The sequence below is a fragment of the Trachemys scripta genome, chromosome 22, assembly GCF_013100865.1.
Source record: "Trachemys scripta elegans isolate TJP31775 chromosome 22, CAS_Tse_1.0, whole genome shotgun sequence".
Taxonomy (NCBI): Eukaryota; Metazoa; Chordata; order Testudines; family Emydidae; genus Trachemys; species Trachemys scripta.
In genome coordinates, this window is record NC_048319.1 from 9,754,427 (window position 1) to 9,768,206 (window position 13,780).

The following is a 13,780-nucleotide window of genomic DNA, read 5'->3' on the forward strand; positions in this document are numbered from 1 at the left end:
CCGCCGCCCTTCCGATCTTTTGTCAAGGGATTTCCCCCCCCTGCTTCGCCCCCCCCGACAGAACCATCCTCCCAGGTCCCTGCCCCCCAGAACCTCCCTCCCAGGTACCCCTCCCCCCCGATACCGTTCCCCCCACAGGCACCAAAACTCATGGTACTATACCCCACTCAAAGAATCACCCAACCCACAGTCCCCCCTCACATGGTGCATAGACACTTCAGCTGTGCTCATCCCAACGTAACAACGCTCACCCACCCACCCAGAACGGAGAGGCCCACGAACACTCACCAGCATACACAGATACCCGCATGCACAGGACATGCTCAAGATGGCGCCTATGATGCAAAGTCTGGATCCAGGTCTATGGTTTGGGGGTATCGGGGTCACACAGACACTCATGCTCACCAGCTCAGTGTCTCATCCTCAGACTGCGAGGGGAGGGCGTGAGATGAGGAGGGATTCCTTCCTTTAACCCTAACTGTATATATTTTGATCACCCACACACCCACACGCACATTTTCAGAACTTTATTCATCATTAGCCCCTTGTGCGTGTGCATCCTTTAATTACATGAGCACATGCTAATTTTCCACAGCACCCCCGCCTCGCTCAGCGCATCGGATGGATGGCGCTCAATTAACGAGCAACTAGTCCAGGTTTTCTTTTCTCCTCATTGTTCGATGTGGGTCCCTAGGCCTTATTCGCTGCATGCTATTCATCCAGTCTCAGACTCTCTTGCACCCAGTCCCAGTCTCCTTGCCCAGCAGTTTCCCTCTCCCCCCCCACCCAAACACCCAGTCTCAGTTTCCCTCTCCCCCCAACCCTCCTGCCATCCTCTGGTCTCATTCTGCCCCCAAACATCTCCAAGCTCCTTGTCCCAGTCTAATACCCCAACCCCCACTCCAGCTCTTGTCCTAGTTGAGTCAGGTGGCTTCCTTTTTCCCAGTGCCTGGGCTCTGCAGGGGGAGGGGGACATTGAGACCACAGTTGAGACTGGCTCCCAGCTCTCAATTCCAATGCCTGAACCAAGACCTGGCCCAGCAAGTCCTGTTCAGTGTGGACGGAATCTTCAGGGAATTTAACACCAAAGCTCTAGAAAGTCTCCACTGAGCATGTGCAAACTGGAATTTTTCAGAGGCTTATAACTTGGCCAAATTTGGGTGGATTTTCATGGGGGCAGCAAAAGCCACATCCCTGACACAAAGGCCACCCGCCTGCCAAACTTCAAGTCCTTGCTACAAAGCATGGGGTTGCTAAAGCTTCTGAAAGAAAAAGGTCACCAGGATTTTTTAACGTTAGCAAAGCAATACATTTTTCACTGCACCCATTCTCGGAAACGGCTGAACTGCGTTGGCTGAAATGTAAAGTTACAAGCAACGGGAAACTGGGTCTTATAATGGAAAGTGTCAGGGAACCTTAATAATAGCCAGGTGCTGCCAGCCCTGCCTATAACTATCATAGCTTCATGTAATCCCCGCTGACACCGAAGGGACTCTTCATCCCTGTGTGGTGACTATGGCATGTGTACAGGGTTAGTCCCCGTACGGGCACTTGAAACAATGTCCCTAGTTGAATCATCTGCCTGGATTGAACTCTCAACCTCTGGATCTAAAATCTCTTTGAGCTAAAGAACCAATCCCATTAGTTTACAGGCAGTAGCTGACTCGTGATCTTTTATATGTGGCCTAAGCGTTAGAAGGGGACAGAGGTACAGTGCAATAGCCTGGTTTACATTTGGTTTCCAGAGTCGGCATTCCTGGCCTCTCTGAAACAAGCTCGGCGACGCCAGGTTCTCATGGATGGGAGAGAAATCTGGCTCGATCAGCGGGATTCTCTGGCACACACGGAGGTGACTATCATAGCGCTGGGGAGGATTTGAGGGTTTGTCTGTCAACATCGATACCTAAAACACCGCAGGCCGCGTCCATGTGCGAGTGCTGCAGAGACGATCGCTTGTACACAACATGGGGGCTTCCCTCGCCTTCACTCCCTGTGCTCACGTTGGCTCCCAGGCTGAGAGGCTCAATGAAATACTCTTCCTCCTCGGCAACGATCACCCCGTGCTGGAAAAGGAGAGAGGGAGGGGGCAGTGAGGAGGGAAGCAGGGTGCTGTCTCCCAACTGCAAAACTCCACCCCCCCAGGGGACAAAGAGGGTAAGACGCATCAGCTGCTGTGGATGAAATAGGAACAGAACTGAACCTTCACACAGAGCTTAAACCAACATAGCCTTGCTTGCGAGCTTAGTCCCGGGTTGATTGTGGAACTATGAATGTTTTCTGGGAGCATTCACATATTCATTAGTTAAATGGCTGCTTTTATAGAATCATACAATATCAGGGTTGGAAGGGACCTCTGGAGGTCATCTAGTCCAACCCCCTGCTCAAAGCAGGACCAATCCCCAACTAAATCCCCAAATGGCTCCCTCAAGGATTGAACTCACAACCCTGGGTTTAGCAGGCCAATGCTCAAACCACTGAGCTATCCCTCGCCCCCCATTCAGTATTACTAATACTAATTCAGTATTAGCCAAAGTCATACGTAGCTCCCATATGGTCCTTTTCATCCATAGAGCTCAAAGTACTTTACAAAGGAAGTAAGCCCTTTAAAGGTATTTAGATGACTAGACCTAGATGTTTCTGAAAATCTCACTAGGCACTTGTTTGCATCTTTAGGCACCTAAATACCTTTGAAAATCTAGCCTAAAGTCACCCAGCAATCCAGATCTCAAAAGTCCTAGGCCGGGGAGAGGGGGTGTCTACCCACTAGACCACACAGCCTCCTCATTATGTTTCTTCCTTCACACTAGGTGATTGGCCAGCTAAGGCTTGGTCTACACTGAACATTTAGGTCAGTGGAAGAACAACTAGGTCAATGGAAGAATACTTCCCTCGACCTAGGTATTGTTGCTCAGGGAGGTGGTGTCTCTACACCCACCGACAAATCCCTTTGCTTGGTCTAGGCTGTTATGCCGGCAGAGCTATGGTGCGGTAGCAATGCTAGTAGAGTGCTGTAGTGTAGACACGGCCCAAATCCGCTGGCATTGCTTCTGGTCCCTGACCAGGCTTCCACTTCTGATTCCCTCCCCCCCTTGATTAAACATATCTCAGCGGTGGGTGCACAATTCACTTTCTGCAAACCGGTGTGCAAGCAAAATTCTGCCCTCCTGAAAAGCAGTCAAGAGAGGGTGGGGGACCACTCAAAATGCAATTCAGAACCAGCAGGATGCCTGCGAATACTTTTCCCTAGAGCCTGCCCGGCTCGTTAGGCCAGACTAATGGTCTAGGTGACCCACAAGGATTTTTGTCAGCCTAAATTCTATGCTCAGCTCAGCTCTGCATGGTCTGAGGGAAGCCTATCTATCTTAAGTGCTTACATGGTCACCGTTATGCCCATACATCAGCACCTCACAATTGTTAATGTATTTATCCTCGCCCCACTCCGGTAAGGTACGAAGTGCTGCTAACCCCATTTCACAATTGGCGAACGGAGGGAGAAAGAGACTTAGGGCTTGTCTACACAAACCTGGAGTTCCCAGCAAGCTGGTGTGTGAATCTGCCCTGCAGTAGCCTGCCGTGGATTAGCTGTCCGTGTGAACCCTTTGATGAGCCTTTTTGAAACAGGCATAGATCAAAGTGCATTAAAGAACTGTTCAGGTGGGTCCAGACAGTCCGTCTGTGGGAGATTCACAGCCCAGTTTGCCGCAGACTAATTGTGCAGGTGGACAAACCCCAAGCGACTTCTCCAAAGTCACGCAGGAAATCAGGGGTGGAGCAGTGAACTGAATCTGAGTCTTCCCGGCTAATCCCCTAACCACTGGGCCACGCTGCCTCTCGGTGCTCATAATTAAAGCACGGCCCTGGGAACAATAACGTTTGGGTTCCCTTCCAAGCTCTCCCACTGCTTGTTGTTGGGCAAGTCACTTCACCCCTCTGGCCCCAAGCTTATGGCTCCGTGGGGTGAGACTGGAGATCGATAAAGCCCCCTGAGATCCTTGCATGGAAGGTGCTATGTAAGTAAAATAATGATTGCTGGGAATGTTGGGGTGAGCATTCTTTGGGGGTCTATGCTGCCTCCCTAACAGGGCTCTCTCTGTCTCCTCCTTTCCCCCTCTCCCCGCTATGAAAGCTGAATCAGGGGAGTGTGCACGCCGCGAAGTCCCCATCTCCACCGAGTGCTGGGGGATTTCCTTCTGCACCAAGCTCTGTTGCTCTTGGCCCGGCTCCACCTTTTCATACACAAGCGAGGTAGTGTGAGGTTAGCCTGGCAAGGATTCCAACAGAAAGCCGAGCGTCGGCCTGCAACGCCAGCTGGCTGCTGGCTTTGTGGGACAGGGGGAAGGAGGTCACTGCCGGCTTATGGTGGAACAGCAGGAAGGGAGAGCACGGAACTGCCTGGAAATCGTGTGCGGCTAGAAAAGGACCCTACCGATCTGCCCGGGACATCATCTCTGGGACCACTGCAGAGTTTCTAGTGTGCAGGGGACACCACCGCCTCTCCTGCCCGTGCGTGTGTGAAGCTCTGACCTTTCTGGGGTCCAAAAGCAGCTCTGCAACGGGCCAGGCTCAGTGGCTTGGGTTGCTGACATGACATCTGGCTGCTGAAAGGGGGCGGACCGGAGTCCTTCGAGATGTAGCTGCGGTTTGTGGGGGAGATGAGCCGGACATCCTGTCTGCGCTTTGCTCAAGTCACCTGCAGAGCAGGAATGGGCTCTGAACCCTCTATCCCATTCGCTGATAGCCAGGCGTGGCAGGGTTTGAGCGCTGAGCCGGCAAACACTTACACGGGATATTGCTAACGACACTTGCCTCCTTTGTGAAGGGCTTTGAGATCTGCGGATGCAAAGTGCGATGTAAGAGCTCGGGATTATTACATGAGTAAAGTTAAGCATGCCTGTGTTTGGAGGACGGGGCCTTGATTTGTCATTCTTACGAGTTTTGACTCAAGAGGGATCCAAGCCACAAAGTTCACGTCTGGATTAGGCTCCGAATCCAAACTTCCCCAAAATACAGGGAAGTTTGGAGTTGGGAGGCTAAGGTTCTCAGATGCCACAGCATAAAGGGGTTCAAATACTAGGGGGATGGGCTGCCTAATAAAAATGAGAAAGACAGACAGGCTCCGTCTAGACATAGGAGCCAGGAGTGATAATCAGATCATGATCTTGATGATACCAGAGGTGGGAGATATTCACCAGAGCAGAGCTCTTGGGTCGAACTTGGATGGATAGCGAATTATGTTGACTTCCAAGGTCATTTTCCCGCCCCGAGTCTTAATTAAATTAAAACTGTTGCAATCAGGAAATTAACCCCACCTCCAACATCAACAGATAAAAAGGGCCAAGTTCTACTCTTACTTCCCTTGGTGTAAAAACCAGAGTTAATGCCAGTGAAGTCAGTAGAATGACTCTGATTCACACCAATGCGAGAGCAGGATTTGATCCCAAGCGTTACTCATGCCAAATGTAAAGGCCTGAAGAATTCAAGATTCAGAAAGAAAATCAGACTGTGGCAGAATAATTAATTCCATAGTCCTTGATGGTCAGATAGAACTGACAGCACAGGAGGGCCCGCATAGGCTGTCTGTCTGTCTGTCTGAAGTATTTACACAGCTCCAATCACTAGAGTATTTATTAATCATTATTATTATTATTTGCATTGCAGTAGCACTTAATAGACCCAGTCATGGAGCAGGACTCCACTATTCTAGGTGCTAGATAAACACCGAACAAAAATACTGTCCCAAACACCTTACAATCTACAGTATGTATTTGTCTACAGGGATAGAATGTTGGCTCATAGGGTTTTATCAGTCCCGATCTCTACTGCAAGGTAGATGGAGTTCTTTTTGGCAGAGACAGCAATGGGTGTTGTTTTTTACTCCGGGTTTGTACAGCTCCCAGCACAATGGGGTCCTGATTTGGATTGGAGGCTTGGAGGCCCTACTGCAATACAACTCATAATAGGAATAACTTACCAGTTAAATCAAATTCTTTATCAAACCCGTTAATAATTAGCGTTAAGGAGGAACTGGAATGTTTTTAAACCCTGTCAAAAGCTCAGAATGCCACGTGCTATGCCTCCCCGTGAATATTAATGTTAATACCTAGCCTGTCTCCCCCAAAGCACTTCACAAAGGAGGGTAAGTAGCATTAGTCCCTTTTTACAGATTCAGAAATTGAGGCACAGGGAAGCAAAGTGACTTACCCAAGGCCCGCAGCCATTCAACAGCAGAGGAGGGAGTCGAACGCAGGCAGACTGATTTGCAAGCCAACTTTCCTAACTACCAGACTATACCGCTCCTTGGCCCTAGCAGCAGGCCTGGTGTCTTGTGAACTCAAATCATGGGAGGTAAAGGAAGGAAAGTGTGATTTTCAACCCTTTCCTTCTGAGCTGAGGTTATCTGTGGCGCTCCCAGGCACCTGGGTCTCGGGGATCCCAAACAGCCAGTGGATTGAACTATTGCTTTGGGTAATGCAAGGTTTTCAGTTCCCCTTTAGGGCCCAGGCAGAGAAGGGCTGCAGGGCCTGCTTTCTGCCGCCTCCAGCTGTTTTTCGTTGCAGGCTTGTTGGCGGCCTCGCCTTGCTGGCAGCTAACAGCCTGTGCATGTTTTGGAATCCTGACCATTCTGCCCTTCGCTTCCGACAGCTTAAGCCTCGGTGACTTTTATTCTGTTCAAAATGAAGTGTAGCAAAGAGCACATTGCATGAGGCAGCTCTCAGTCCTGGGATGGGTGCGCATTTGTGGGTAGCAATGGATACAGGAGATGGATGTGTTCAGATCTGCATGTGTGTTCAGATGATTGTGATTGTGAGTGTGGTGTAGATGTCTCAGGGTGTGTTTAGATATCAGGGTAGAGAGTGTGTGTGTGTGTGTGTGCGCACAGGTAGCTAGCAATAGGAGTCAATGTGTATCTATGTAATTATCAGTGGGCCAAACTCAGAAGTGACATAAGGTGTGAGCTATACATCATTAAGTGGGTGTGAGCTGGTGTAACTTACATGCTGAGGCAGTGGTGGGTGCAATGGGGAGGAGTAGCAGGAAATTCAGAGAACAAGGGATGGTCTGATTTACGTTACCCCTTCTCACCCTCTCTCCTCATGTCCGTTGCTTTTCCTGCAACACCCATCCAGCTTCTATCTCCTTCATGTACAATTTACACCAACGTACGCCAAGTGGCACCACTTAGCAACATCTAACATACAGCCCACTTTCCATCCCCTCTCAACTTTGCTCCCTGTGAACGGGTGCAGGAAGGCAGAGGATGTACCTGGCATGGGGCGTGTTGGCCATAAGGAACAATCCTGCACTGGCCCCTGGGACAGGGTCTGGGTGAACTAATAGGTCTTTTCCATCTGTATTTTACTGGAGACAGAGGGAGCAGGTGAGAGAGAGGAAATCAGAGCAAGAGAGATGGAAGGGGAAGAGGTTTGGGGTTGTGTGGGTGGCTGCTGAGTGAAATGTTGGGGCCTGAGGTGCCCTGGCAATTGGTGGTGGCTAAGGGACTGCCGGGTGGAATGCTGGGGTCTGAGGGTGTCGGGGTGGTGACGGGCGACTGGGGGGCTGCGGGTGGAATGCTGGGATATGCCCTGGCAGTTGGGGGTGCTGGGGTGGTTGGGAGTGACAATTGGACAGTTCTGCTCAGTGAGGAGAGAAAGCAGAGTGGGAAGGGGGAGATGCTCTTGGCATCTAGGCAGGGCTGGCTGCAGGTTTTCTGCTGCCCCAAGTGGCAGAAAAAAAAAAAAAAAAGCCGATCGGTGGCACTTCGGCGGCAGCTCAATCACGCCGCTCCATTCTTCGGCGGCGGGTCCTTCACTCCCTCTCTTCCTCTTCGGCGGCAGCTCAAAGAGGAAGAGAGGGACTGAGGGACCCGCCGCCGAATTCCTGCCGAAGAACCAGACGTGCCGCCCCAATAGTGGATGGAGTGCCGCTGCCGCCCCTTTGTATTGGCTGCCCCAAGCACCTGCTTCCTTCGCTGGTTTCCTGTCCCAAGCAGCCCTAGCTGCCGGCACTCTGAGGACCCAGGGGAGGAAGCACGATGGCCGAGTGAGGGGGTGAGGGGGGGGTTCGGTGCCTGATGCGGTCAGCTCCCCAGAAGGCTGCCCTGCGAGGTGGCTGGGCGCAGCTTGGACGTTGCCAGACTCCCCCCACCCAAGCACCTGGACTCCCTTTCCCCATCCCCCACACTGATGTCCATAAGCTCCCCAGGACAGCGGGACTTCGCTCAGGTAATGGGGAGATTTCTGGGCTTGCGGAGGGTTTATTTCCCGCCCTGTTGCACCCTCCCAAGTGGGGTTGGGCGTTCGTCTGTCATTGGGATCTCTCCATCCCCCATCCATTCCCCTGGGATGTTCTGGGCTTGGTCAAAGTACTGTCTGGCCATCAGGTGTCCTGGGATGTGTGGGCCGCTGTGGGAAAGGCATTGATACCAGATCCCTTATGAGCCAGCAGTGTCCAATGCACCCACCAGCTCACCCTCTGAGTCCTAGAAAATCCACTAGGACATCACTGGAGCGCTTACCCTCAGATGCATGGAGAACCCACTCTGACACAGCAATCTGGGGAGGCGGGGGGATCCAGGATGCATCCTGGTGCCGGGGGTGGGGTGGAAACATGGTAAACGGATCCTTGACATAACGAGCCAGATTCTCGTTACATTAGGGCCTTTTAAATGGCAACGTAAAGCTGCATTAAAGGCGGTGTAAATTCATGCCCATGTTAATGCCCTTTTACGTTGCCCGAAGGGCCTTGGCATAAAGGAGGATCTGGGCCACCGACTCGATTCCTACGTATGTTTACCCCACTCCGGAGTATGTTTGCTCCATCCCTCTCTCTGGGGGGCAACAGGGTATCATACTTGGCAAGCTATTCTCTGGAGGCAGCACCAAGCCCCATGTATGGGGAAGCCCCAGAGATACCACACCTGCCATCAAGGGGAAGCAGAAGGTGACAAAGTAAATGCTAATATGACCAGTGAGATGCTGGACTCCGCCCTCGTCCATGCAGGAGGCACTAGGGATACTGGACAGTCTCACAGCATAAGCACAATATATCCTCTCTGTGACTCAGACGACACCCTGCATCCCCGCCTGGCAAGGTTAATGTCACAATGTGACAGCACTACCTCATCTCTCATTAAGGCATTGCCAGGGCAGAGCGATGCAAGGTTTGCAATCCAGCCGTCTGGCATCACTAGGCAATTCTTTTCCCCCAGCGGTTTAAACACAACTGGGTGGCAATGTCTAAGGACAATTTATTAACTACACAGTCCGGATAAGCATCTTGCTTTCTGAGGGCTTGTCTCTGAGAGTCCTGCCCCCTCCCTATCCTCCCTATCCCAGGCCAATTGATGTCAATGGAAACTGACTGGCTTCCATGGGACTTCGACTAGCTTTTGGTCACCCTCAGCTTTAAGAGAGTGAGTTACGGCCAATGGAGACGATGGATCCCAGCATGCAATGTCCCATCTCAGCTCTGCCCGCTTGGCCATAGAATCATAGAATATCAGAGTTGGAAGGGACCTCAAGAGGTCATCTAGTCCAACCCCCTGCTCAAAGCAGGACCAATGCATATCACAATGGAGCACTGAATGCTGGGACCAGTCACCTTAGAAGGTTGCACCTCTGTAACGAAGATCAGGGAAGCTGCAATCTGCTCCATTTTATGGGCAGCCCTAATTATTTTTACCACCCTCGGCTGGGCAAACTGGGAGGGCCTGTCTTACGATCCCTTTGGAAGCTCACCAGTCCGTTGCAGTTGCTGATGGCGACTTTGGAGTTCAGGTACTGATCTTGCAAGTGGCCCGCGTAGTGGCAGTCCTCGTGGAAGTCGTGCTGCCAGTCCACCCCGTCCCGCTTCCAGTACTCCACCGTGAAGTGCTCGGCCAGCAGGTTGGAGTGCAGGGTCAGGTTGAGGAGGAACTGGGTGCGGTGGGCGGAGACCTTGTAGAAGAGCCGCCGCTCAGCGGCCTCGTAGGACAGGGAGCCCAGGCTGCGTCGGGAGCGCCGCTTCAGCTGGCTTCTCATGTCGAAGGTGAGGAAGTCCCCGTTTTGGTCCACTTGGATGGGGAAAGCGATTTCATAGTGATCGAGGCTGGAGAGGAACTCCTCTGGAGGGCAAAGCAAACGCAGTGACAGTCACGTTCTGGAGAAACAGGGAGGCCAGGAGACCCGGGGCATAGTAAAAGCCAACACAATTCTCAGCTACAGGGGCATGTCAAAAGCAGGGAGAGGACCATCCTTCTCTATAGAGCTTTGGTAAGATTGCAGCTAAGTACTGCACCCAGGATGGCCCAGTGGAGGCAGGAAGGATGGTTGAGTGGTTAGGGCACAAGCCTGAGACGCAGGATACCTGAATCCCCTGCTCTGCCACAGATTCCCGAGAGACCTTGGGCAAGTCACTTCAGGCTCCTCTACGCTAGAATCGCTGCAGCAGTGCCGATGAAGCTGCTGCCAGTACAGACGCTGTATGCTGACGGGTGAGCTCTCTCCCCTCGGCATCATGACTCCACCTCCCCGAGCAACGGTAGCTCTGTCAGTGGGAGAGCTTCTCCTGCCGACGTTGCGCTGTCCACACCGGCGCTTAGGTCGGAGTAACTTACGTCGCTCGGGGGGCGGCTTTTCCACACCCCTGAGCGACTTACGTTATACCAAAGTCAGTGCTAGTGTGTACAAGTCACTTAGTCTCTCTATGCCTCAGTTTCTCATCTCTAAAATGGGGACAATTCCCTACATCAGAGGGGCACTGTGAGGATAAATATGTTACAAATTGCCAGGTATTCAGACACCACAGGAATGGGAGCCAGGTAAGCTGGAAAGCTGAAGGCGGACCGGGAGGATTGATTGGCAAGGAGAGATAAAAAGCACTAGCTAGGCAGAGCTAATCCAGACAGCGACCACGAGGCTGGAAGAAGGCGACAACTATCTACAAGCTCCTGAAAGGTGTAAATACCAGAGGGGGAGTAACAACCCTTAGGAACAAGAGGCTAAAACCGAGCAAAGTAAACTGGGCCAATTTTCCTTACAGTTTAGTTGTATTAGCCTGCAGAGCAGTCTCCCCAGGGCAAGGATGGAAGCCTGATTGTTTGCGTGATTTAAACTAGACTGAACAAAGGCCCGCTGTGAGGAACCTCCTATGCTCTGGCCAGGGGATGGACTGAAGGACCATAGAGGGCTTTTCCCATCTGTCTTCTAGGATTAACTCATTTGAGTGTGCTGCCCTTGGAGAGAGCCACATGCTCTTTTGGCAAATTACAGCTATTTAGTTCTGAAATTCTTAGATCAGGGGTTCATTTCCTTGGGCTCTGGGCTTGCAAAAAGGTGTCAAGGGATTGCAATCACCCTGCTGCCTTTCCCATATTGCTGTATGGGCCGGGGTTCCCTGCTAGAGGGAACAGGGGTCCGGGGATGGGAAAGGGGGTCCCAGAACAGTAAACGCTGAGAATTACTGTCCTAGAGGGAAGGTCTCACAACTGTGCACTAAAGCACAGAGGGTGCACTAATGGTTTAGTGAATGAAGTCATAAACCCAGAGCCTTATGTTGAGAAGAGGAAAGGAAACACACTCCTTGACCAAACAATCATTGACTGTCTACAGTCTGGTACTGAAGAAAAGAGGGCTACTCTACAATTTTCATGATCAACTTTTAAAGGATAGATATGACAATAACTACCTTCTAGTCCAGTGGTTCTCAACCAGGGGTACACATACCCCTGGGGGTAGGCAGAGGATGGACCCCCTGGAAGACAACTCCAGATATTTCCCTTATTTTACAACAGACTACTTAAAAAGCACTAGCAAAGTCAGTACAAACTAAAATTTCATACAGACAATGACTTGTTTATACTGCTCTATATACTATCCACTGAAATGTAAGTACAATATTTATATTCCAATTGATTTATTTTATAATTATATGGTAAAAATGTGAAAGTCAGCCATTTTTTTCGGTAATAGCGTGCTATGACACGTCTGTCTTTTTATGCCTGATTTTGGAAGCAAGTCGTTTGTAAGTGAGCTGTAACTTGGGGGTACGCAAGACAAATCAGACTCCTGAAAGGGGGACAGTAGTTGTGCTAGTCCTTCAGCATAGCCATCGATTTTGATAAGTGATTGTGCTTTTTTGTTAGCAACTCAGCAGTCAGGTTCCTTCAGAACTTTGGGATGTACCCTCTGGTCCTGATGACTCATTGCTATTAATTATAATTATTATCATTTATGTGATGGTAGCACCAAGAGAGACCAGGACCCCGTTGTGATAGGCATGGTTCAAAACCCTGTTCAGAGTCCCTGCCTTGAAAATCTTACAATCAAAATAAGAGAGACAAAGGGGAGGGAAACCAGAGTTCAAGATCACACAACGGGCTAGTGGCACAATCAAGAATAGAACCTACCCCGGCCAGTACCCTCCCCACTAGGCACTTCTGCCACTTCAGCCACTTGTTGCACTTTAACTTATCAACTTCTTCTATCACCTCCTCCTCCGCTGCTTCAGTCTCTGAAAACAGTCCAACCCCACTTAGCGTATGTGCTCTAACAAGGTCCCAGTCCTACACGTCTGACTGCACTTGTAGGGGAACACGACACCTTTCTCCATCAAAGAGATTGGCTCCATGTAACTTTTAGTGCCGTGGTTCCCAAACTTTTCAATGCCACGACCCCCTCTGGGCTCACCTGTGTTAACCAGGCCCCAGGGTCTGAGACAGAGCCCCGCAACCCAGCCGGGACTCAATGGGACCAGACTATGCATGTTGGGTTTGGGTTGCATCTAGGTAACCACTAGTCCCTTATTTTAAGATGTATTGAAATGTATCAAAACTGATCATGGCGGATTCCATTCTAAAGATGAAAGTGAAGCGTATGATAATTGCATGATGTACTTGAGGGCAGTAGAAATGTACATTTGAGTGACAAATCCATACTGTGCTCAAGGAAATAGGGTTTCCCTAAAACGTCCCTTAAAATGAAATGTTGTCCTGGATTTTTCACACGGTTTCCCCTTATTCCCATCCAACGAATCGCCCTAGTTGGGCCAGGTTGTCTTCTGATCCCCTTGGGCTTGGCTTAGGTGGGCTGCCTTCCCCCTGCTCAAGAGATTGGCATAGCAGTGGCTACAAGCCCCATCCCTGCTGGCTGCTGCCACCTTGCGGTGCCAACCCACGTGTGGCACAACCAGGCGGTGCCGGACAGTTGGGGCGGGGCAAGCAGCTGCCCCTCGCAATGCAGCACGCACATCTCATGACCTCCTGATGCTCTTTCACGTTTCATGAGCCCCCCCAGCTCCCTCGGCAGTATGACCCACAGTTTGGAAAACACTGCTCTAGAGAAACTTCTTGTGCAACTAACAAACCATCACAGGAATTGCCAGAGTGATTCAGACCTGAGCTCTAGCGAGCCCAGTATCCAGTCATGGGGTAATCTACCCGCAGGGCATGTCCTCCTAACCCCCAGTAGCTAGAGGCTGACTTATACCCCGAAGCATGAGCTATTCATGGCATGGACCAGGAGAAGTTCTACCCTATTGGACTCACCTGCCCATTTTGTCCAAGGGATTTGCTGTACGGGTTTTCTTGTTGCTTTCTAAGCAACCGGGGAGAAGCCAGGCTGCCCTGAGATGGCTGCATTTTGCCTGGTTCCACAATGCCCATCTTCAACGCCATCATAAATCTAGACTCCAAATTACGCTGTCACCACATGCCCAGCTCTGGAACGTTTACTTTCCTTCGAATGCATTTTCCAGCGTGGGCTCTTGACAGAGTGGTTTCTTCGGCTACTGCTAATGGAGCAAT

At 50.9% G+C, this 13,780-nt stretch overlaps 1 protein-coding gene across 1 annotated transcript in view; it reads right to left on the minus strand.

Annotated features, from left to right (window-relative positions):
- Nucleotides 1–13,780, minus strand: part of ADAMTS10 (ADAM metallopeptidase with thrombospondin type 1 motif 10) — a 100,625-nt gene that overhangs the window by 61,158 nt on the left and 25,687 nt on the right. The window contains exons 3-4 of the mRNA XM_034755274.1: nt 9,738–10,102; nt 1,904–2,063 (exon numbers count right to left, since the gene is read on the minus strand). Coding sequence (XP_034611165.1) covers nt 1,904–2,063; nt 9,738–10,102 — 525 coding nt within the window. The remainder of the gene's footprint in view (nt 1–1,903; nt 2,064–9,737; nt 10,103–13,780) is intronic.